At 38.9% G+C, this 25869-nt stretch overlaps 1 protein-coding gene across 2 annotated transcripts in view; it reads left to right on the forward strand.

The window, feature by feature from the left end:
* KCNK2 (potassium two pore domain channel subfamily K member 2) overlaps positions 1 to 25869 on the forward strand; it is a 104303-nt gene that overhangs the window by 75329 nt on the left and 3105 nt on the right. For both annotated transcript variants that reach the window (XM_027809228.2, XM_027809229.2), the window contains exons 4-6: positions 4 to 164; positions 3486 to 3672; positions 12021 to 12160. In XM_027809228.2, coding sequence (XP_027665029.1) covers positions 4 to 164; positions 3486 to 3672; positions 12021 to 12160 — 488 coding nt within the window. The remainder of the gene's footprint in view (positions 1 to 3; positions 165 to 3485; positions 3673 to 12020; positions 12161 to 25869) is intronic.

The raw sequence follows: 25869 nt of genomic DNA on the forward strand, positions 1-25869 counted from the left end.
TAGGCTTTGGAAACATCTCCCCACGCACACAAGGTGGAAAGATATTCTGTATCATCTATGCCTTATTGGGAATTCCTCTGTTTGGTTTTCTGTTGGCTGGTGTTGGAGATCAACTAGGGACAATCTTTGGAAAAGGAATTGCCAAAGTAGAAGATACCTTTGTTGTGAGTATACTGACTGCCTCATCTGTTATTCTTGCTGCTTGTTGCTTTGAAGTTAACAAGTGAAATGAAAAGTCTATAAAAACCCAGGATATAGCTTATCATTGTAACCATGTATAGCAAAAGGAAGGAAAAACTTTGAAGTCTAGACATGTTATTGAACAGCTCTAATTGAGAACTGGATGAAGCCCAACATTTTTTACAGTATTTATGGTTAGGAAGATGAACAAGATCCAAAATACTTTTTTTGCTTTGCCCTTACAATACTGTTAAGTTTGCTGTGATGTTTACCTTTAAAGGTTTTCATATAGATTGTGATAGGAAATCAGTGACTTGGAGAGATGGAAGAGGGGAGCTGTGGGGGGTAACGTGTGAAGTTACTGCTGCTACTTTGAGCTGATTCACAGAAGATATTTGGTGTTAGAGTCTAAAATCACAGTTCTTAAAATCTCTACTCAGGTGACATCATACCTGAGGAAATATTTACAGTCTGTACACACCTACATTTCCAGATTTACGGGTCTGTAGGTGACTAAAGCTTTGGGTATTCACAGGAGCAGGACAGCCTAAACAGTCCAGAGCCTGTTGGTGCTGCTCTGACATTGGACTCCTCTTTGTGGTCTCACTAGGCTGTAGGATGTTCTATGGTTTAAGGTATTTCCAGCCTTTTCTGCTAAACTGCTTAGCACAGCCTTCAGGTCTGTGCTGTTCATTTTTTTAGCTACCAATCTTTAATTATTCATGCAAAGTGACACGGCTTCACCTGTCATATGGGCTAGAAGCTTGTGCACATACTGATAAAATTCAGCCATAGCCAGTCGTTCTGAACAACCAGATGCCTTGAATTCTGGCAGAGGAACTTAATTTATAATTATATAATATAAAAATAACCGTTTCATACACAGAAACGACTATTAAGGTTTTATTTTACCTATGCAGTTATTAAAAATATATTTACTGAGATTTTTGAAGCATGGAATAAATGGCATAATGAAACTTAATAAAATTAATTATTTAGGTGGTTTATTAACCTTTTATTAAAATGTTATAGGTTTAACTATTACAAAATGTTGAAACATGGGTGAAATACCATTTGTCTTTTTGATATGTAGAATGTGTCATATCCAGTGAATACTTAGTAAGCAGCCTGACTTTGTAGCTGTTTGCAAACGTTAAAAGAATTATTTTTCTGCAGCAAGCCCTAATCTTGCAAGCAGGACACCTTTTCCATATAGAAGGGGTCTGCCATGGCTTTATTTCTGAAGCAAAGTAAACTGGGGCTGTGCTGAGTAGCCTTGTGCAATAGGTAAATACAAGCTTGAAAGCTTTTTAAGAAAAGGCAGATATTTTTGACTCTGAAACATCAGTTCAAGTTCAGACAAGGTACTGGTGAATAACATCCATTTCCATTGAGATTTGCCTAAAAAAAAAGGCAAGAACATTCCATAAGAACATTTTATTTTTATCCTTTCTGGTTTTTATAACTGAATTTTTTTTTTTGCTTGAAAGTACAGAAGTTTTGAGACCAATCTGTGTGTCTCTCGGCCTGTTGCTCTTAGGAGTAATGGTTTCCTTTTTGTTTGTGTTTGGTTTTTTTTTTTTTTTTTTTTTTTTGTAATTGATGTACCCCTACACCAAGAATATCCCAACATAAAAAGCAGCATCTTGCCCCTTTTTGCCAATATCTGAATGAAAAGACTGATCTATATGTGGCAGTTGGAACACCCCCTTGTTCTGTTTACTGGTTTTCCAAAAGAAGAACTGGGAGACATTGATGGGTCAGAGCAGGGAATTTCATGTTGCCATAACCCAAATTACTACTGTGATTTGAGTTACAAAAGCTGGACCTTGGTCGTGCTGACTGTAAAACACTATTTCCATAGGCACCAAACTTAAAATACAAGAAAACACGTCTTGTGAACAGTCTCATTTAATTTTTCATCTCCTTTTGTGAAAGTTTCCAGTTTTGTGCATTCCCTTGTTAAGCTGAACCAACATGCTTTTGGTGGATGGAAAACTCTTTGGAAAAATGTCAGATTGTCAGGGCATGTCAAATAGGACTTTGAAGTGGTGTGGTTCTAGCTTTGGTACAGTTTAAAAGATAGCATTGATGGCTTACGCAACAGATAAAGGACTTGGTTCATTAAATCTACAGGGTATCTCAAGCTGGGGAGAGGTCTGAAAGCTGGAGGACAGAATTACAATTCAAAATGATCTTGCAAAATTTTGAGGAACAGTCTGAATATAGAGGATTCAATTCAAGAAGGACAAATTCCAAGTACTATATGAAGCAATAATAAAATACACAATTACATATCGGGAAACAGCTGTCTGGGTGCAATTTTGTAGAAATGTTCTGAGTTACTCTAGGGGCTCATATGCTAACATGAGTTAATGTCATAGTGCTGTGAAAAAGCATACTTCATAGTGGGAAGTATAAATAGGCGTGTAAATAGGCAAAGGATCCTTCCATTCTATTTTGTGGTATTCTTTTATATCTAGCTTTGAGTACAACACCTAATGAAATATGGATTAATTTGCTGGAGCCAAGGGATAGTAACAAGAATAGACAGGTGAAGAAAGACTGAAAGAAATCAATTTATTTTGGTCTAAAGAACATAGGATTGAATGAAAACACCTGTAAAAGTCTGCTGGAAAAAGAAAAGTAGCAGTTTTTTTGTTTGCCTTGGATAAGATCATAAATAGTAGACTTCAGCCGAAGGAGGTGAGATACAGATTAAGCATTAGGAAAACTTTGACAAGAACAGTTAAGCATGATCACACGTGGCCTGGCCAGTGATGTGTCTGCAGGGGCTTAGGTGGGGTTGTTTTTGTCTTGGGGCAGGTTTGGAAAAGGTCTCTTCACATCCCTTCCAGCTCTGTCTTTTGTGGTTCTGTTCAGTTACTTGAGTAGAGAGAACTGTATGGTTACAATTCACCTTTTTTTATTTTTATTCAGTCATTTGTGGGTGCACAAAAGTACACACATTGCAGGTGCAAACACTACTTGAAGCTCACTCAAATAGCTGGCCCCCACTCAAAACTAGCATTCGCTGATAGCTGATCATGCTACACATGCCACTCAGCCAGATCACAAATATGGCCACAAGAAGAGTTCGCCCCTGTTCTGCTTTTCCTGCTGGCAAATGCTTCCTAGGATAGTCATGTTTGCCTTGAAAACACTTTCAAAATAAAACCCTGCTTTGATTTTTTCCTGTTTGTCCTCTTGAGCAACGTAGTGCTCACTGTGGATGATAGATGCTTCTGTACAGTACTGCAGTTTTATTAACGATGGTTTCCCTCTCTTTCCCCTTCCCTTTGCAGAAATGGAATGTGAGTCAGACAAAGATTCGCATAATTTCAACAATAATATTCATACTGTTTGGCTGCGTGCTGTTTGTTGCTCTTCCTGCAGTTATATTCAAGCACATAGAAGGCTGGAGCACACTAGATGCAATTTACTTTGTGGTTATCACTTTAACTACTATTGGCTTTGGTGACTATGTTGCAGGTAAGATTTTCTCATAACTTTGTCTTATACTATTTTGTATTATTTTGGCACACACACATCTGTGGTGCCCCCTCACCCTGGATCATGTGGCAGGCGAGAGACAGGAGATGGGGCAGTGAAGTGCGTGGTGCCAATCTCTGCATACTGCCTTTGTTCTTCTCCTGTACTGTTAAAAGATGCTTTACTTAATTTTTAGGAAATTTTTTATTCTTACAGATTGAATGAAGTGCAAGAATTAATATGATATATTAGTCTGCTGAATATATATATATTTTTTTTTTCAGCTGGAGTTGCTTGAAATGTCTTACCCTGTGAACTTATATGACATATTTTTTGTGTGCACATCTTGCTTTTGAAGTGTTGTTCCTGAGCTGTTTCTGCCATTGAGATGTCTCTGTTGCTGTTAGATCCTGCTTTCTTTCCTTTGTTATGTACGCATTTATCCATGGGACTCATAGATAACATGTCCAACTTCTATGATTCTATTAACCAGAATGGAATTGGTTGCAAATGATTTTGGCAAACCAAGGTTAAAAAAGCTTGGGCCAATTCTCTGCATCAATTTTTTCTTGAAAAGGTGTTCAAAGGTGTCGGACCACTTCTCAGAATAGGATGGAGTAAGTATGCGTTGTCTGTGTTGAGAAAGCCTGCTGATCAGAATCAGTGATGTGTTTAGAGGACTAGACATTCGGAGCTTTGTGCTCTGAGTCAGAGACTTGCTTTCTTCAGACTGATCTTACGCTTCTGATGCAGCACCATCATCTCTTTAACGAGATGCTTCTCTCCCACCTCTGAGCTCTGCGTGAGGCAGAGGTAGCAAAGGAGGACAGCAATGCTGAGCTGCTGTTAGTGAGCCGCTCTGCAAGGGGGAACGGTTTCTTGTAGACATCCACGTGGTGTGGGCTCCTTCTGTGTCCTGTCTGTAGCCACAGGTGTTGCATGAGTCAAGTGCACCAAGGTGAGGAGGCTGAGTAGCTCCTCCTAGTGACTTGCAGGACTGCCTGACGTTTGCCTTGATGGCAGTGATGTTACTGTCTTGTTGCTTGCAAAAGTTTTTCAGCTTAATGAGGTCCCACAGAGACTTCTGAAGTCTGAACTGTTTGGCACATTCATAAAGGATCTGGGTAAAAGGGGGCTGAATTTAGTTAGTGTTGAAGATAGTTATGCAAGCTGTTGAAAAAACAAATGCTACATGAGGAGTTGCCAAAGATTCTTATAAATTATAGAACTGGAGTGTAAAACAGCAAATGAAATTTATTTGGACTTTTACATAGTTTTTTGTGATGCTTCCATATTTCTTTTGAATGTCTCTCACTGGTTTTTCCCTTTTCCTTTCCCATATTGTTTTTCTTATTTCCATTTTGTCTTTGGGAATTTGTGATTCTGGTCAGATTCTAACTAGCACCAAATAAAAAATGTATGCTGTTTCCAAGCCAAGAGTCTGGGTGTTTTAGACTTCAGTTCCTGAGGGGCACCTGTATGTCAGGGAATAAAAATAATAGTGCATAAAAGCCTGGTTATATTTACTGTAAAACATTATGTGAAATGGCCCACTTGGCTCTAACTAGAACACTGAGTACATTCATCATTACTCTCATTATAAATTTCCACAGATTTTTCTATTTGTAGACCACTTGATATCATAATTTGTTCTTACATCTGTGCCTGTTTCTCAATTTTACCAGAAACCACTTTCTAGAGAATGCCCTTGAATTACATGGTTCTATAGCTTATAGCCTTTTACTATTCACTTTGTATACACTTATTTTAAAGTTCCACTGTAAATGTATGATGTCAAAATATCATGAATGTTTTGTGTTTTCTTTTAGAGCAACATGCACAAGGCTTGGATTTGTACTGTAATATGTTATTGACTTAGTGAGCGGGAATTGGATTTGTACTTGCAGAGATGATGCTCAAGAGAACAGGGTTAGATGACTATGTCCATCATAACTGGGAGGTTAACATTGCTGCTGGACTGTATTTTGTCAGAGATGAAGTTGACAAATATTATCATTTTTGTGTGGACTGACATCCTTCAAGTCATCTGCCATAATTTGAGTATTTTTTTCAAAAAGGTCTATTTGTTTTCCTGTCATTCCAATACATAATTAATTAGTTAACTATTTTTCAGATTATTTTTTTATTTAAGGTATTCATTGGCTGTGCTTTGCATTGTGGAAGCTTACAGTCATCACTGTGCGTAAATACTAAGTTATCTGAAGAAAACTGATGTTGCAAGTTTTCAACAGAGCTGATAAAATTTGTCTTGAGGTGAGGGCTAGGCTGCTGTATTAATTTTGAGGGATTATGCAGGGTCTTTTATGTGCTAACAAATTAGTAAATTGTTTTTGGTTTTTTTTTGTTTGCTTGTTTTTCTTTTAGGTAAGTCATAACTATCATGCAGACACTAAGGGCTGTTGATATTTTTGTGGTAGGCTTCATCTAGAATGCTTTCTCCTTGCAGTTTAGGAGAGTTTTAGAAGCTGAGCGCCACAAAGAGAGGCAGAACAAGCCGGTAGAGTTAAGGCATGTAATGCTGTGTAAGGCTGTAGGGGAGGTTGTCGTGACAGAATATGGGTGTTGCGTCTGATGTTGTGGCTCGAGCATGGCATTCATGGCTCTGGTCCGCCAATGAGGCATGCAGCAGGCAGAGTGGCGTTTCAGTCCACTTAGTGTCTAGATGGCTGTGCATTTGGAAAAAAACCTCATGCTGGTATTAATTTATTCCTTTTTGTGATTATTTTTTTTCCCCTGGCCAGAAAGGCATGTTTCTTAAATAACACTTAGAGTGCAAATTACTATAATTCTAAGTGGAAGAAGATAAAATCTAAAGCAGAGTGGTGGGCAGTGATACTCTGATTTGCAATTATAGTGCAGTGAACTCTTTTAGCAATAGAAATAACATTTGCAATTCTTGTAGCATGTTAGAGTTCCATGGGATATTTCATGATTCTGTGTCAGTTTTTGTTCATAAAGTTATCTCAAAAATCCAAAATTCTTAAATATTTTTAAAATTCCAAATATTCTGGTAAATTTTTTTTCTGGGAGCTGTCATCCTAGAGGAAAAATACATGTCTGCAAGCCCTACATACAAATTTTAGGGTAGTAATAATGGGTATTGGTTACAAGAAGAGTTTCTTGCAATATCTGTCACTTTTCACTAATGTGGAACTTGCTGCTTTCCGGCACCACTGCAGGTAAAAGCTGAAGAGAAGCCCTGAAGAACTTTTAGGAGGTAAAGGAGAGAGTGTTTCTGAATAGCTGTACCAAAAGGGAGCCAGCAGAACATGGTATTCAGGAACATAATGGTGTTACGGGCTGTAGTGCAGGCTGTCATATTAGAAATTCTGATAAAGTTCTGCAGAGTTTTTTTACAAGTTTCTTCTCATTTGTACTGGAGATCAAGTACTCTGTTCCCAGAAACTAGAATGCCAAAACATTCCCTTTTGTACTCAGAATCTGGGTTGCTATTTGGAGCCTGTGGAAATTTCAGATGCAGTTTCTACCAGCAAGAGAAGCCTTAAGGCAAACATAAAAGACCGATCACTCAAGGTGGATGCAAGGAGAGGAAAGATGAAGAGCCCTTGTAGTGCATGTTCAAGAAAATATATTAATGGTATTCCAAAAAACAAACTTATGTCTTATGAAATGGTTTGTTTGGGTTTTTCTAACTTTTGGAAGGATTGGGTTTTTATTATTATTTTTGTAGGGAAATAGGCAATTTTTTGTAATTGAAGGAAGTTTGTTGTAGCTTTTTGCTAAAAAATGAAGAAACTGTACTACAGCCTGCATTATCTTATGACAATCAGGACCTAGTCAAACAACCCTTCTCTTGCTTTCAAGAGAAACATTGACTTTAATATGACAGCAGAAAATCCAGCCAACGTTATGAATATTCTGTGAAAGAGAAGAGAACTTTTAATGTCAAATGTGTTGTTTTGTAGTATAATGACAGATATTATTGGGTACTAAAGTTAGCAGAGGGGTGTGTGTGTATATATCTGTATAATACAAAAATATATTGTTCACATGTGCAGATAAATCCTTTAACTGCAATGCAGTACAAATATTTGACTATACCCCCCAAAGGGAGTTAATCTAACAAATTTCAAATATAAATTAGATGAAATGTCCAAAACTTGACTGAATTAAGTAGAAGTCAGAAATATAAGTAGCACGTCAGTAGTCTGATATACAGTGGGGCATAATGATGATAGAAGGTTATGCTGCAATCAGTCCAATTCAATAGACCACAGAATTTTGCATGTCTCGCTTTAAAAATTATGTATTCTAAGTCTCTTGGGTTTTGTTGGGTGTCGTCCCCCGCCCTTGTTTGAGCTCTGATTTTTAGCTTATCGCTTACTGTTTTGGTCTGTAATTGAATTTGGTGTATTGACACTGTAATGCAAATATCTGGGTCTGTGCTGTACTGCTTTGCCTGAGACCCAATTTGTAGAATACTGAGATATTTTAGTCTCATTTAATGTCACAGAACTGGAACGCTTCACCTGGCCATTGCAGCCCTCGCTGTTGTAGCTGATCTGTCACTGTGTGATATTACCTACCTGGCAGAATGACCTCTACGGAAAGAAATGGCTGTTATGCTGAGCAAGAGGCATGTGTCAAGCATCCTGTAAGAGAGCTGTGTGCTCTCCCACAGGCTTTGTGTCTTTTTTTTTTTTTTTGGCATTTGCAAGTGCTCTTTGCCACCTCAGGACTTCACGTCCATAATAGCAGCTGTCTAGTGCGAACCACGCAGCTCACTTTAAGCTTAAGCCAGCGTGCCGTGTCTTGCTCGATTTAGTATAGGAGAGCGTGTAAGGAGTGGTTTTTATAGCTGCACTTTGTACTCTGAAGTAGCTCTTTTTCCGCTGAGCGGCACCAAGTAACTGTATGGCCTACTTATATTCTCTCTCGCAAACACTGTGATGCAAGCTTGTCCCGAGCATGCTGCTTTTCCATGTCTTCACGTAAGCTAGCCTTCCTCTGTCCCTGTTTGCAGCCCTCGGGTAATTCTTTCCAAGGTGCAGGGCTGAACCTCCATATTTCTTTGGAGCGGGGTGAGTGATGTCTCTGGATGAAGCCTGTTGGCCGGGTTTGTAGTGATGGGGATGCTGGACAGCTACTCGTTATCCTGCAATTGAAACTGCATTTGGATTTAATCATTCCTATACCCAGAATCATTTGTACTGTTAATATTAAAAAAAAAAAAAAAAAGCCAACCAAAAAAACCCAACAACAACAAACCAAAAAACTTTTCCTGGATTGGAGGGCCAACTTGTGAATCATCCAGAAATTTGTGCTGGTATGGAATTAAGATGCTTTATGCCAGTAGCACTTTCTATTCTCTGCTTCTACATTTGAAGCAAAAATGCAAACAAAACCAGACAGCTTTACAGAAATAATTGCATGTTTCTATTTCAAGTCAGTTAGCTGTAGAAAGAGTGGGGAAAAGTGTGGCAACAATGAAGAAAATTATTTACTTAATATACTTGTTTTTTGTAAATTAAAAAATGCATGTATTTGAAAACCTGATCCAGGAGAACCAGAATCTGTCCTAATGTGCCCCTGAAATCTTCTCTAATGCCACCCTTCACTAAAACACAGAGCTTTTCATCTCAGTAAGGAATATGTGTTTGGGCCATAAAACTTCCAAAGTGTTGAAAATCCCAAATAATTTAAAAGTTGCTTGGCACATGTAAGAATGGTGGCAGCAGCAATCAGCAATACAGTAGCCCGTGATGAAGATGGATGGAAAAAGTCTTTGATTTCTCATAGATTTCGAGAGACTTTGGATTGAATCTTTGCATCTTGCCCATCAACTGTGGCTGCTCTTAGTTAAAGATTATGGCAGTGACACCTCTAGTTAAAGAGTGAGTGCGTGCCATTTGTCCCTTAGCCCACAAAATCGGTTTTGCCAAACAAACAACAAAGTTCAGCTTCTCCCTTCTCAGCATTTTACTTTCTAGAGGGCTATATAAAATCTCTCTGCAAAACCAAGATAGCATTAACAAGTAAAAATTACGGTATAAAACCCCCATGCAGATGTATCGGTTAATATGCTTTTTACAATGTTACCTGTAAAATCATTAGATGAAATCTCATATGCTTCAGTTCAAATACATTTACCTGTATACATTCATACCCATTTATGTGAATTGTAAATCAGTAGTTAATGAATTCCATTTACTTTAAATTCAGTACAGTTGACTTCTGATCATGCTTTCTTACCAGTGAAATCCTATTTCACGGCATTCCTGGGTAACTGCATTATAGTGCTCCATGATGTTTAAGCATCATAGGAGGCAGTTATCTGAGGACAAAACATCCTTGGGTATGTCTCTCCTCTTGGTATTGCACTAAATTGAGACCTCACCCGAGGAGTCCTTGAAATTCGGACACTCAACAGCTAATAAAGATTTGAGCTGTTAAGCCTTTTCCTAGAGGGTTGTTGACCCTTTCTAACTTCAGGAAAACTGAACTCCTTTGGGCATGGCTAGATGGAGCCATCTCCTGGCCAGACAGTAAAGAAAACTCTTGACTGAATATGAATGTGTCCTAACTCCTGCCCTGGTAATTAACCTTTCTGTAAACAAGGTAAATCGGGTATAAACTGTGAAGGAAATGCTCCCTGCAGAGCTAAGGTTTCAGTTTGTAAACTTAACACACCAATAATTAGAAACCCGCTGAGTATACTTCCTTGTGCATTGTAGGAACAGCTAGAAAAGAAGGTGAACCACCAAGTGTGGTTCATTGCTAGAGCAAAAGCATGGTGGTAGTCAACTGTCTTTTGAATGACAACAAATTTTGGGCAAATCATCCCTAAAATCCTGTTTTACTGGATGATATTAACAAGTTGCTTCATTTCTGATATTTTATTTCTCTTGGACTGTGGCACACTCAACCCTTTGGTGGTTGGCTGTCTTTTGTTCCAGACAGCCCTGTCTTCTCCCTTACTTGTGGCTGTGCGGGTGTCAAAATATATCCTTCTCTGCAATGTGGATTCATCTCTTGGGTAATTGAATAAACCACTACAGCTCAATGGATTTTTATTGATGAGAAGGCTTATTGAAATGGGCATAATAAAATTTCTGTCTGAGGGCTTCCATCCATACAAAGTAACCATCGTTAAAATGTCATACCATCAGTAAAATTATTTGTTGTTTGCATGTAGTCCCTATGACGATTAGATGATAACAGCTAGGAAAAAACATTATTCTTCATGAAAGTTAATCTTGTTACTTTAACAAGGTGCTTGATATTTTGGGGCAATTTTCCTTTGACAATTTCAGTACAGGATGCAGATACAGAAAACAACATATTACGTACCCGTACAGGCTACTTCAGTGTGCCTGAAGAGGTTTTACTGTAGAGTATCGTCAGCTGTGGGCATAAGATGCCCACCAAACTTCTACTTGCAGGAACCCAAACTAGGATCCTGATTTTATTTGTCGTTATAAAGCTGAATTGGAAGTTTAAGGCTTCTGTTTTATTGTACTGTGAGATGTGAAAGTGAGTTATTCTGTGTTGTCAAAAGCTCCGGACGAGCATAACCTTCTTGCATGGAAATGCGGCATCTGTTCTCTATAGCTTTGCTGTACCGCAAAGCTCCGTTACAGATGTCGCTGAAACTTACCCTTTTTTACTTTAACACCGGAAGGAAGTGACCGGTGCTTATGGCAGTGGGATTCAAAACAGGTGCCTCCAGCTCACATCTATTTTATTCACCTTTTTGTGAGTATGGTCAGTTCAGCTCATGTCCCTGCACCCTGGTTTCCTCCTCTGCAAAGTGGAGATGCTGCTGCTTGCCTACCCAACAGGGATGCTTGTTAATGCAGGTGCCGTTTCTCACTAGGGTTAAAGGATTCATGTAAGTATTGAGATGTGTTTCAGAGTCCTTGCAGAATCAGATTTCTCAGGGTATGAACACATTATGTATTCTAGAGCAATATGTAAGATTTAGTACAGCGTTGTTATTTGGAACAGGTGGGAAGTCCTTTCATTCATGCTGTCCCCAATGACCTCTACCTTAAATAACGTTGTATTCAGAAGCTGAATCAGTTTGTGTTCATTTTTTAATTATTACAAATGACTGGCAGTCGCTGTCTAAAAACTTGCATACTCTAAACTGTGTTTTCAAGAGTGGATGAATTTAAATCATCGTTTATTCAAATTCAACAAAATGTTTTGCTATGAATGCTTGCATGGGTAAGAAGATAGAAGTTGTAAGAAATATACCTGATTTTTTTTTTGTTTGTTTGTTTTTAGGAAAAGAATTAATTTAAAATTAGGTTTGCATCTATAACTATTAAATCTGCTTTAATTTTAACTGTATTGTTTTTCAGGGGGATCAGATATTGAGTACCTAGATTTTTATAAGCCAGTGGTGTGGTTCTGGATCCTTGTTGGGCTTGCTTACTTTGCAGCTGTCCTCAGCATGATTGGAGACTGGCTGAGAGTCATATCAAAAAAGACGAAGGAAGAGGTAAGAGTGTTTTGAAAGAGGAAGAAATAATACTTTTAAAAAACTTTGGTTAGAAGTCAGCTAAGCTACTAGCTGCTTTTGCTCTTAGGGCCTAGGTCGGAGCTGCTTATGTATGAAGTATATGCTGCAGCTCAAACTGCAGTGAAAATTGTAGCAGTCTAGTCAAACACAGTGATTTTTACATGGCTGCATATAAAATTACTTTAAATGTATTATTAAATTAAGTGTATGTGCACGATTGCACCTGACTTATGGGGGGGAAAAAAAAATCTCTCACAGGATTATTCTAGACAGTAGAATATAGTCCTTGATTTTCGAGGCAAAAACCATTCTGCTTTGATTGTTTCTATATGGGATGTAGGTATGTAAAGAAAAATACTAAATGACTAAATAGTTTTATTCAAGAGAGGGTTGATCTTTTTATAGTGGCAAGAGAATTAATCTTTCATATTGTGCAAGGTATTGGAATGAACTTTTTAAACATGCCTGGGTGTATTTTACCATAATATCTCTAGCAGCCTGCCTAGTTATTTGTAGTCAGGTGTGTTGTGTTCAGTTCAAATATATTCTTACTTCTAAATGTGTATTTATCTTTCCAGTGATGCTACAATATTTTACTTTAAATTGCCGTTTAAAAAACTGTCCTGGTTTTGAAAATGTTAGAGGATAAATAAAACTCCCTTTGATTGCAGCTACCATGGTTCAGGTTTTGCTAGCAGTTTGAGAAATAAATTAATTTTGTTTTAAGCAACGTATTATTTCCCTCTAACTTAACCTCAGTTCCTCTGCATGCATCAGTTCATTTCTGTTACTCAAATACAAAAACTCTTATTTTCTTTTTGATGGAATGAATACGTTGGTTACTGTGCAGTGGCCTACTACTTACACTGTTCTGAGTTGTTTTCCTAGCTGCAGGGCACAGCATCGATGCCTGGATGTAATCCTGGCAATCCTTGAGTTCCCAAAGACCTTGCTGTAGAGGGTAGCTTACCCCTACGGACCCTGGGGGGTCTCCGCCGCCTTCTGACCGGCGGGCAGCAGTGACGGTGACAGCAGGTGGGAGGGTGTGAGCTGGGCACCGGGGCAGGATTCAGCCTGCTTTGCAAGGCGTGTAGCGTGGGCAACTCTTTTTCATTGCCCTTGCTGTGCTTGTTTTGTGGCATTGCGGCAGGTCTGTTGTAAGTACACTTTTACCAGGCATTTCGTAAACATTTAGCTCTGAAGCAGAGGACAATGTTTAATTTGATCAGTTTAAAGAGTATCATCTTCTCCCTGTGCTGTAAATTTGAAAGGATATTTATAACTTCCCTTACACAGCGAGCTTCACTAGTGTCCTTCACAGATATGGAGCATCAGGTAGCTATCATACAAATGTTCCCGTTTGCAGGATCCCCATTTTATTTTCTGGAAAAGCACAGAGGGTTTCCTTAACACCTAACCTGCACAATTTACATTGGTTTCAGTGAAACCAACAGATCACTTCAAATGCCATTAACCTGCATGTTTTTTCTTCATTATTCTGAACTTCAGAATTAGGTTGGTCGAGCCTATTTTTCCCTCTGCACCAGGAAAAAGCAGGGGCTGGGCAGGCATGTGTGATGTTTCCCCTGTACGCTCTCCTATGGTCTCACTGTTCTCAACTTGGAGCATTTATTGAGCTACATTTAATTTTCCTGGGTTACTTGTTTCTGGATTCTTGGGAAAACATGATATGGCTGAGACACTATGGCTTGGGCCTATGCAAAAATACCTTGTTCAGGCTTGGTTTTGCTGCATTTCCTCAGACACTGGTGACACAGTTGAGCTCTTCACACTACTTCCTAGAATTAATCTTGTCATTAATTCACTTTTCTGATACTCCTCTCTTATCTAGACAGCATCTTATCCAGAGGTCTTACTGTCTTGAGTATACAATTGTACATAGCACACTGGGGGTTTAATCTTGCTTAGTGTCTCGTTATCCATATTATTATAATGATGATAATATATTAAGAAGGTTTGAATTTTGTAATATCTGTTTTTGTTTTATACTGAAGCTAGTTCAGTATAGACTAACTCTGGAAAAGGTTTAAAGAAACACAAATTGGACAAATTCATGGATTCCTTTAAAACTTTAAATACATCCCTATTTTTATAAAGTATAACTCCATTTGCCAGGTTATACAGCACGGTGCTATGCCAACCTTTCTTTTCTCAGGCACCAGGAATGTATGCCCTATTTCATCTTTCCATTCTTTCTCACCTTTGTAGCCTAAACAAGGATATTCATTTTGTCTAAGAAAGGAAAACCTCATTCTTAAGATATAGCCAAATTCTCTTGGCTGATGCAGGTATTCAGGATTTTGCTGTATACAAATGTCTTCGGTATTAGGTTAAAGACAGACATGACATAATTGATACCATTTGTTCAATTAATCATATCTCTGATGTTCAGAAATCTCCCCCCTCTCCCCTTCTTAGCCCATTGCTCAGGCATGTCTGAGAATTCATGACAGAAAGAAAATGTTTTAGCAGTTTAAAAATGTAACACTCTTAAAAGTGACAGAGACCTGTTTGAGAACTGAATTATGGCATAGATGTACTAGTTAAAAACCATGAAAATTTATTTCTGTATTCTATCCTAATGATACTCTGTAGGAAGAAAATGATTATAAATATGTTGATTGCATTTTGTTGTAAGATTGGCTGTGTTTGAGCAGAAGCATTGCACAAATATTCTCTTTACAGGTAGAATTTTATGATAAAACTGCTGCTCTTAGCTCATCCTTATTATCTGCCTAGGAAAATTTGAGTGAAGAAGCTAAGGAAGTCTAGTGGAAATGTAGTCATCAAGTCTCCTCTATGCCAGCAGAAGCCAGAGGAGACTGAAGTTCTCATCTGTTTTTTCAGTTAAACCTAAATTTACGATGCTCTGTTCCAGCGTCTATGGATGCAGATTATATCAGAGGAACATCTCTGGAGCTACAATAATACTACTACAAATAGTAGAAAAGAGCGCAATGGAAAATCCTAGTTCTAAGTATGTTTTTTTAACTGTCTTTTAAGGAAACATTCTTACAGTCCTTGGGAAAACATCTTATTACACCTAAAGTTAGCCTTTGAAATTAGAAACAATGTTAGCTACTGAAATCTACTGAAAGACAGAGGCTATGGGAAAATCCATAGGATCATAATTAATGCAATCTGAAAACTGAAACAGTTTAATATATTTTCTAGGAAATATAAAACTGAAAATCTTCCTTCACAGGACTCCACTCACTATGGGTATCAACACCTACAAATAAAAAAAAGATTTTGTTTAGGATTTTTATCATACCTTTCACAAAAAAAATAGTAGTAACCTACCATGTTTTAGATACAGGAGAGAGCAGAGCCTTCAGTAGTGCTCGGTTGTGTTGGTTTCAGCAGTCTGAGGGCTGCTAGCAGCCAAGTCTAGTGAATTGTGCCAGTGTTTGGGATGAGGACAGAGGTTGCAAGTATCGAAATGCCCTTCTTTTTACTTCCCCTCAACAACCAAAGCTGTATATCAGCCTAAATATTTGATATCCCTTTTGATAGGCAACTGTAATAATCTTTTGGTCTTTTCCTGTAGCCTATAGTAAAAAAAAAAGTTTATTGTAGCATATGTAGGGTGTATATTGTGGATGGAAACTTCCATATTCCAGGAAGTGGGCATGCTGATAATGAATATCACCTAATATCTACCTTCCTGTTCACATTTTTCTTAATGCAGTTGTGTTGTTCTTAAAAGGAGTTTACATAAGACTTTGCAGTAATAATGCATTTCACTGTTTCAACAAAACAAAACATCGGGTTTTTTTCAGGATACTACCAGGAATGTTTGCCATATGCAAGTGTAACGGAGACAAAAATATCTGGTCAGATATGCACTGATCCACAGTAATGCTCTATTTTGATACTAAATTCCAGGTAACCAGAATGTCTGTCAGTTGCTCAGATGGCTTTTGTCTCCTGAAATACTCTTGAGAACTTTGAACGCATCAAATGAGGAGGGAAGTGAAAGACAAGTAGAGACAGAAGTAGGAGTTTTGGAAGGATAGATCTGCTGCTGGAAGCAGTTCATACAGTAAGATAGATGAAGTGTCAGAAAGTCACTGGAACATGCTGTGTGCTGTAATCTTAAGTAGGCGATCTGTCTCTGAAGTTCAGCTTCAGCTGTACTAGCTTGCCTTAAACTCCCTCCTCTTCATTATTCTCTATACTCTGATTACTCAGAGCACTTTTAAAGTCTTCTGATTTTAGTCTCTTTGAAAGGTGAAATTTCAGCAGGAATTTTTTTCCTAGTCATATTTTTTTCAGTGTGCAGCAGCTTCTGAATTTCAGTGTTTCTAGCAAAAATGCTTACCCAAGCAAGAACCTCAGTGATTTGGGCTATAAATTTCCAATTTATTTTTTTTTAAATTAAGTGCTTATGTCCCTTGGCCTCATGATATTCTCTCTAAGCTCTAGTCCAGGCTCTGTTCAAGTCAATGAAGGTGGGATTCATCTCCAGTGTAGACAGCAACATCTGACCTAGTCGTCAACATTCCCTTTATAGTTACTGGATAGAAATTAGTATTTCTAGCATGACCCACTTGAATTTGTTAAGATTGCATCCTGGAAGAGCCTGTTCTCTTCACTGTATATCAAGAATCCAGATGACTGACTCATTGGACTTCAGCTCAGTTTGGACAAGTGATTTTTCATGCTGGGTGTCTGTCTTTTGAATTGCACAGTAGGGATTCAGCTTTAAAGACCAAGCCTAAAATTTTATGAGAAATAACACATTCAAGAGGCAATTGTAATCTTTGATATTTATAAACAAATTAAACAAACTTGACTCATCTGAATCATCATGCAGTTTAATCTTCTTGGCACCAGTGACAGAGCTGTCACTCTTATCTGTCAAAACAGAATTAGGCTTGTCATGATGATGCCATGGGGACTATCGCACTCCCTATAATACTTGTTGGCTTTTCATTTTACCAGCGTCAGGCTAAAGGTGCTCACCCAGCTTTTTTTTTATTTTAGGCTTAGGGTCCCAGCCTAAAGAGAACCTGAACCCATCACTCCTCTCCCAAAGGACAGACCCTAAATGAAGGCTGTATGCATGAAAAGATGAAAAAATGAGTGGGCTTACATGAGAAACAGTTTTGCAAGGTCCTAGTGAGTTGAACTGGCATACCAGGCAAGAACCCCCTCTGAGGCTGTTCAGTGGGGGTACACGACAGAGGAGGGGGTTCTTTCAGCGGCAGTGAGCTCTTTACCTGGCTCTCGCTGTTTTAAGAAAAAAAAAGTTATATTGCCAGAAAACAGTCCCTAGATCTGTGGTCTCAACTTTGGAAAGAAACTGCAGAGAACTATGAAAATGGCAAATGAGCCATCCGAAGAGAAGCCTTCCTAGCATTAAGGGTTTTTTCCAGTCCATCCAAGATGTACAGAAAAGTGTATTTGAGAACAAATAGCCACATTCAAAAAGGTGACTGTTACTAATAATTTCTGTGAGATGGGGAAAACTAGAAAATCTTTCTACAGTAAATAAAGCCATGGGTCTCATGTCAAATTGGACTAGCAACAGGACAAAAACCACCCCAAAGATGAAAGATGCGAGTATGGGCCCCCCTCCATAATGTCTCTGTGTCTTGGAGATGTATGAAGAGCAGTATTGGTGTAAGGAGAAGGTAGAAATGGCTCGCAAGGTTTTGAAAACAATTTGATCTTTTCCCTTCTCAAGAGATTATGTCATCCTGGTGGTGTTCAGTCCTGCCCTAGCAACAGTCTGTAATACTCAGTTTCAGTATTGATCACTCATACAAGTACACTGTAATACTATGTGCAGTAACGAATATGAAAGAACATGTTGTCCTGAGAGTCCGGGGAAAACCGATCTGCTGATGGTTTTTGACACTTTTGTGAGATGTCTGCCCTCATAACGTACTTTGGACACGTGATGCCCTGCTTAACTTCAGATTCAACACACACACACACACACAAAACTAGTATCTACACTGTTACCATTTGGCTGTGATTTATATTGTTTATATCGTGCCTCTTAGCTGGGCATATTGAAGCCCTTTAGAGGTGGCTGTTTTGTTACTGTGTATTAAGTACCAGGGCCTGAAGTGATGCTGTGTGGTGCTGATTACAAGAGATGTGCTATCTGAACATATTTCCATGAACAGCACAGCAGGCTGTGCCTGCCAGGGGCAGGGGGGCATTGTTGGCACTTTGCTTGCCAGCCCCTGGCCCTGCTTGCCCACAGTGCTCCCCTGGCCTCACCGTGCCAACTGGATGGGTCAGGGGAGACGGAAATGTCTCCAGTGTGAGCTGCAACCAGGCAGTGATGGCAAGAGCTATTGAATCTGCAAAAATAAAGCTGGAGCAAGTGACTTATACTTCATAATAAGATAAATTGATTAAAGAGAGTGCAGTTATAGCAGTGCTGTTTCTTGGAGTTAATTACCCATGAAGACTCCTGGATGTACATTATCATGGTTTACATTAGGCAATCTTGATTTTTTTGGAGACAAGATGTAATCATTCCTTTAGGTTACTGTGACAGATTTATTTGTGATTTAACTCTATTGACAGAGTGATATTTAATCTGGAATCTGTTCAGCCCACATCTTCATGATTAACATTCCTGAAAACTTTATTATTATTTTTTTTTTTAGCTAATCTCAGTGCTTGGATATTGTTAGGAAAAGATGCCAAAACATGTTAGTAATACTGAGTGTGTATGCATTTTATAGCTGTCTTTTGGAAGAATCCCCAGACAAAGCCAGTTCAGCAGAATACCTTTGCATCTTCAAGAAGTTGAGTTGACAGTGAGGAAACTGCTTTGCAGTCACGGATAAAAAGGACTGAAGAAACTGTGGAATGCTTTCCTTTACAAGGGGTGAATGCCGTTGTAATAGTAGTTAGCAATGAACAACTACAACAGAGCTTTAATGTTTCACATAAATATCACTCCAGATATTGACATCAGAAAGATAAAAAATAAACCGTTTTTACTGGAATTTGACCATTTAGTTACAACAGCCTTTCCTTACTCAGTACCAAGTCAAAATTAAAAGCTTTTTTTTTTTTTTTTGGTTATGTGTTCTTTAGCATATCTTTATAAGCTACAGAAGTCCACTGAGTTTGAAACAGTCATTGCCTCTTTCCTGGGGGAGAAAGTGGAGATAGTCTTTCAGCTGCTTGTGGCTTGGGTTTCATTATGCTTCTAGTGTAATTTTTAAAAGGTTTGCTATTTCTGCTGCAGCAGAGACGTTGGCTGTGGAGTGCAGACAGAGAATACATGCTGTTCTCCTGAATCACCTTAGGTTCAGCTGGTGGAGCTTTAAGTACACCTAAATAGTTTCTTGTGGTTGATACAGGTGGATGTCATTCGCTCTTACCAGGTTGAAAGAGGGGTTGGATGGCTCTCTGAGGTAGGTGAAACCACTAAACAGAAAAGCTTATTTTGATAGGAAAAGCCAGCATCTGGGGTTTTTTTTTCTTTGGAAGTTAAGCAAGCAGACCATTAGGGACTGAGATAATCAGGCCAATAACTTGTGTACTGTGTTGAGAGACACACGTGCAGCTCTATGCCAAGATTGTCTGATGGGCGATATTCAGTAATAGTTCTGAGGAGATACCTAACTTAGGAGTGTTCATATTTCTGGAAAAAAAGGTAAAACAAAATAATTGTGGTGACTGTTAGTCTATCTGGTTCTGTTTTTGTAGACATGATTTTTTTTATTTTGTAGGCTACCTGTTTTTATTTTGTTGAATCAGACCATGATAGAGCAGAAGGGCCATTTCTGCATCTGCCATCTGTCGCATCTCCTCAAAACATATTCCCACAGCTGCCACCATAGATGTTCCTCCACAAAAAGATAATCAAAATTCATGGACTCTCTGCATTCCCATTGGAGAATATAGCTTATTTCATCCAAGGCATCAGATGTGCTTATGGAAGTTATGTGGGTGAAACCAAACAATCATTGCTCACCAGAATGAACTCACAAACACTGCTTATTATGGGACTGAATAATCCCATTTCCAGTGGGAGAGCATTGTTCCCAAAACATTTCTGACCACCATGACTACAAAAATACAACTGTCTGTTGCTCCAGAAGATGGCAATTTCACAAAATAGAATGTTGTGCCCTGTAATATTTGCCTGAAAAACAGAGGAATATGTATACCAGCCAGGGGAACCAAAACATCGATCACTTAGTGCTTCATTTGTGCCAGTCACTTTGAAATTAAATTCTGGTAGCTTTAAGACCTGGTGTAGAAGAGTTCTCAGCTACAGACCTGAAGTCCTGACAGAATGAAGGAATAGAAGATAGTGGTTAAACAACCTGGGAAAGCTCAGCATAGGTGTCTCATTATTGCCTGTGGTATTTCTGTGTTGCATTTTGTACTGTTTACCTTCAAAGACAAGTACAGCACAGTCTTCTCAGTACCTGCCCACAGATTATAGTACGATGGGGTTTGGGTACTTACCAATAATGATATAATTACAGAAATACTAAAAGCCAGATCATTGGGATAGGAATTTGAGTTGAACTGTAAATAAGACTGAATGTACAAGAAATGCACAGGCTTCAATAAAAATATCTGTGAGACTGGTCTCTCTCTCCTGCCCTCCAGTCTTCTTTAGCCTATGGACAACTGATGCAGTGAACACAGAGTCGTGGCCAGCAGTAGCTCAGGTGGGAAGAGGTGGTGTGTGCTTGCCCAGAGCTGCAGGCAAGTGAGACGGCAGATAGACAAACTTCCTACCCATGCAGGGAATCAACCCGCACAGCAGCTGCATCGTTAAACCGATCAGCCCTCTTTGTACCTACATTATTTTTTTTTCTTCCATTTCAATTTTTAAGTGGGACTTTAAGAATGATTTCTGCAAATGCTGGATGAGTTTCTTGAAAGCTAAGACAAAATGTTATGTGCTGTACTCTGCTGCTTGGATAATGTGACATGTACATGCTCTTTCTAGATTTGTCCCTGAGTAGCATATTATGGAGAGGGTAATTAGATCTTTTATTTTTAAGTAACAGAAAAAGTACTATGGAGAGACAAAAATGAAGCTGCAAAACTCTGGAGAATGCATTAGGGATAAATGTTAGCAATTATATACTGAGGAACTTCTAGAGCGTTAAGAATATTTGTAAGGAAGGCCATTTCCCCCTCCTAAAATGCAGTCAGATGGATATCTCCAGCTCACCTACTAGCTCTTTAATTCATTTTTTTGGCTTGCACTAACATGGCCATTGTAAAATATATGAGTCCTGTATGCCAAAGGGAAGCACCATAAAGTACAGCTATGAAAGAGGAAGCTAAACACATTATTTAGAAATATATTTTTTCATTTGCTTGCATAGTATATATAATGCTGATTTTTTTTCTTGTTTGGTACTTAGTGGCTTAGCTCATCCCAAGTATATCATAACTTTCATGTCGTGTATCTGAGTTCTGTCCAAGCAGGATACCTTTCTTCCAATTTGATAAGTAGATTAACTGGTTATACTGTAATGTTTCAGTTTTTTCCAAGAACCTCCCTAAGAGAGAGGAGAAAAACTAAGCAAAGTTAATTTAGGCAAGTGTCTACTTATTTTGGTTTAAGGATGCCCTTAATTAGGCTTGTGGGGTTTTTTTTCTGTTAGACCACAGATGTGGCTTAATTCAAAGTACAGATTACTCACGTAAAGATTATGGCTTATGCTGTCCAGATGACACTTAACAGGATGAGTGGTCATCTTGGATGGTGGGCAGTTTTGTTTGTATAATTATTTGGATATCTGTTGTAAGCGGAGCATCCAGAAAGATCCCCAAACTCCTGACAAGCATGAGGAATTAGAATAAATGTTCTGAAGAATGAAGCAGGTGCTTCAGTCTCTTCAGATGTTGTTTGGTTGGTTTTTTTTTTTTTTTAACAGTAGCATCCCTTGGACATATGTATATTCTGTGTTATGCTGTTGGCCTCTGTCCAAGCACAGAGCTCAGCTAGACAGTGAGAAAGCTAAAACATGCTGGTGATGAAAATGAGTAGAGAGTTTGGGTCTCATCAGTGATATTGGCTGAGAGCCACTTTTAGGTCATTATTCATTTAGATGGGTTTTGGCAGGAGTACGTGAAGGAATGGTTGCTTAATGTCCACCGTTTTTCCTAGTTCTGTCAAATTCAGTATGTCTGTGTTTAAATTACTTTGGTGAGAACATATGTGCCCAGCCTGGGAACTGGTCACTCGGGAAGTTCATGACTTATTTCTTTGATGTATAGTTAAAAGCAAACAGACAACCCCCCCAAAAATCTGAAGTTTAGCAGGAATATGTAAACACACTTTAGAATTGTTGAGGCTATTCCTCATTATATCCCAATAGAGTAGATGTGACATTTCCACCACAGGTAGGTAGAGACACCTTAACATAGACATTTAGAGATGCTACTGGAGATGACCCATGGTGTTTGAGACATCCCCATGGGGCTGTCAGATATGATGCAGGATGTATGGGATATACAGGCCCATCTGCAGTGGTAGCTTGGAGGCCAGGCAGCCTGGTATGGGCAAAGGCAAGGAAATGAGTCAACACTGTTTATTTGATAGAAGAGTATCTAGTTTTTTGTGGTGAAGGGTGGTGTGTGGAATATTTAGTTGTGTTACCATCACCATATTTCTTGAGAATATGTCACGGAGACCTGTATTGCCTGGACCCATAAGGCAGTAGTAGGGTATTGCTTCATAAATACCTAGAAAAGTTACTAGCTGTTGACATTCAAAGTACAATGTTAATACGTTAGAGTTGATGCTCCTTGTGAAATATGTCTGACGCCTTGCAGTCTAATTTGGATTTTGATGCAGAGGAAGTCAATCCTGGAGCTGGGCTAGGGACTGTGTCCTGTTACTGATGGCATTTCTATTCCACGAAGGTTAGAATTGAGCAGCATCACCAGATTAGTGCTGTGTATCGTACGGTTGAGTCAGGTGCTATCACTGTGACATGTTTTTCCTGTTACTTCTGAAGTATTTAGTGTCGTTTGGCCTTATGTAAAGTACTTAAATGTCAAAAATTTCTGTGACTGAGGCCTTGTCCTCGTGTCACATTGCCCCCGACTATGACAGCTGCAGAGTCTACAGGGCTGTGTGCTGTAATGAGGCAAGAGAATTGGAGAGAAGTAAATAATTGTTATGCTAGGTAGGTACATTAAATTTTTGGTGTTTCTTTGAGCAGTATAGGCAACTGGCATTTCAATCACTTTGCATAAGACGTTTTGTGGCTGTCAGCCCCCCGATGAAGAGGATTTGTAATGCAGTATGATAAAATGTCATACCCTAAGGACAGAAAGAACCTGAGCATATACAGAAATGACCTTATGGATAAAGGAGGGATCAAATTCTAAGAGCAAGTTGCTTGTGTACACTGGTAGTTAAAAACTGCGCTTTTCCTATACTCTTTTGTGCTTGAGTCCATGAGTGGTCTGGAATTGAGAATTTTATTCTGAAGAAATAACATTTTTTTGAGTGCATTTGGTTCACACAAAAGCTGGGGGCTGAAAGCAGTAATTTGGGGCACGCATAGTTCACACAGCACTGAACCTCTAGTTTCTCATGCTGTGCCAGTTACCTCTATTTTACTACTAATACATTTCAATTCTGCTTAGCAATAGCACTGCATTTTTTCAAATTTTTTCTATGATTTTAATATAAAACAGCATCGTAGCTCTGGTCTATGGTTAGATAGAATTGAGTCCACTATCTTCATGTTCCACATCACCTTAGTTGGAATGTGAGCACATCTCCAAAGGCATATTTAATGATGTTCTTCAGCTGTCTGCATAAACTTGCTTCCCAAAACAAATCTAATTAGAATTTAGGCATCAGGTGGCCTAAAAACTGCAATCTAAAAATTCTCCTGAATAACTTGCATGCATGAGTTAAAATACAGCAGCATCAGGTCCATCACCACCATGTGGTGAGGTGGGCTAGTGAGGGGATTCTGAGCCTGTCCTAGGGGTTACATAGTCTTGCCTTTGTCAGAAGCATGGCCTGGTGTTTTAATTTTCTGGGAAAACATGAGAGAACTGGGAACTGAAACTACTAGTAAAAGGAATGTTAACAAACATAGGCGGTGGGGGTGGATGGGTGGGGGAGAACAGCTCAGGATGCTTGTAGCTTCCAGTAGGTTGCCAAGACACAATTTTAAAGGTACCGGTCTGATACTATCCCTTGAATGTGGCCATGTGCAATGCCAGGGATGTATGTCTGAGCAAAATAACTGGTCTGGCAAATGCTTACACAGCTGATGAGGGGTACAGATGTGTAGGGTAAAACAGGAACCTGTATAGCGGCTCTTTGCTCCCCTGGACAGAGCACGCTCCAGAACCTGAGCAGCCTGCCTTTAGTAAAGCTTTGGAGAAGGACAAAGCTGCCCCAGGGTGTACACTGATGCTGCTTACCATGTTTTTATAACTTGTTTACTACAGATAAAAATATTGTAGCAGCTGAAATGTTTCAGCGTTGCAGATTTCATTATTTTCAGATCTGAAGTGCAGTGTGTCTGATCCTAATTGCACAATTTAAATACTAATAATAATTCAGCTGGGTGAATCCTCTGTGTATTACAGATAATAATCCTTGTTTTAGAAAATATACATAATGGGTCCACATTAGTCATCTGTGTAATTCACTGAAGCAGAGACAAATGTAATAAAATGACCCCTGGGTAAAGAGATCTTTTTGTTTTGTTTCTGGAGGGGGAAAGTTTTCCTTCACTCCTGGGTGAGCTGATTGTTTTCTGCCTTCGTTATATTCCTATTTTCCACTGCACTGCAAAGCATGAATAAGCCTGTGGCTGCTTTTCTCTGAGGTTTACCCCCATATTTCTCTGTTGTCTTTTTTTTTTTTTTTTTTTTTTTTTTGTTTCTGTGCTCACCAAGTCTGAGCTTGCTTGCCAATGACTGAAATTCTGGACTGAGCAGTAGCAATTAGACTAATTTAAGTTAATTCTTCTAAAATGTTTTGCTTTGGAGTTATATTTATCAGCAGTCATCTTCTCTTTGCTATACTTTCCAACTCTTAAACTCCCTACAAAACAGAGATTTGCAGAGAAACAATCTATTTCCTTTGCAGTTATAATGAGATATCTTCAAAATGTGCCTCCTTTAATTACCTATAGAACTTATTTGCTATTGTAATAGCGGTTTGGTTGAAGTACAGGGCAAAAATATAAAAATCTTATAAAGTACAAGGCCATAGTTCACCTCGGACTATTATCTGGGTGAGCTGTTCTGTCTACCTCATGCATATCTGAGGAAAAATAAGTATAATTTGGGATTCTGTGCCAGAAGCTGTCTTCCTCCCCCTCCTCAGCCCTACTCTCAGAGCTTGGGCTCATGGAATGCTCTAGCGTTCCTAGTACTGAATCACCAAAATGGTGGAAAGAAATCTTAAAGACTAAAAAATGATGGTAGCTTTTAATGAAAGTGGATCAGCCTTTACCATAAAGCTCTAAAGCCTGTCGGTATAAGGACACTGAGAGTTAGAGCACAAGAACTGGAGAGCGGGGATCTACATACATTTGTGAAAGGGTAGCGGTGGTACCACCTGGCGCCTGGCAGCTGATGTGACTGGAGATGTGCGTGTCGCAGGGGAAATACCCCCCGATGCCGCATGGAAATCGTGCAGCAGTGGCGACTGGCAGGCAGGTTGCACTTCCCTG

The sequence above is a fragment of the Falco cherrug genome, chromosome 13, assembly GCF_023634085.1.
Source record: "Falco cherrug isolate bFalChe1 chromosome 13, bFalChe1.pri, whole genome shotgun sequence".
Classification (NCBI taxonomy): domain Eukaryota; kingdom Metazoa; phylum Chordata; class Aves; order Falconiformes; family Falconidae; genus Falco; species Falco cherrug.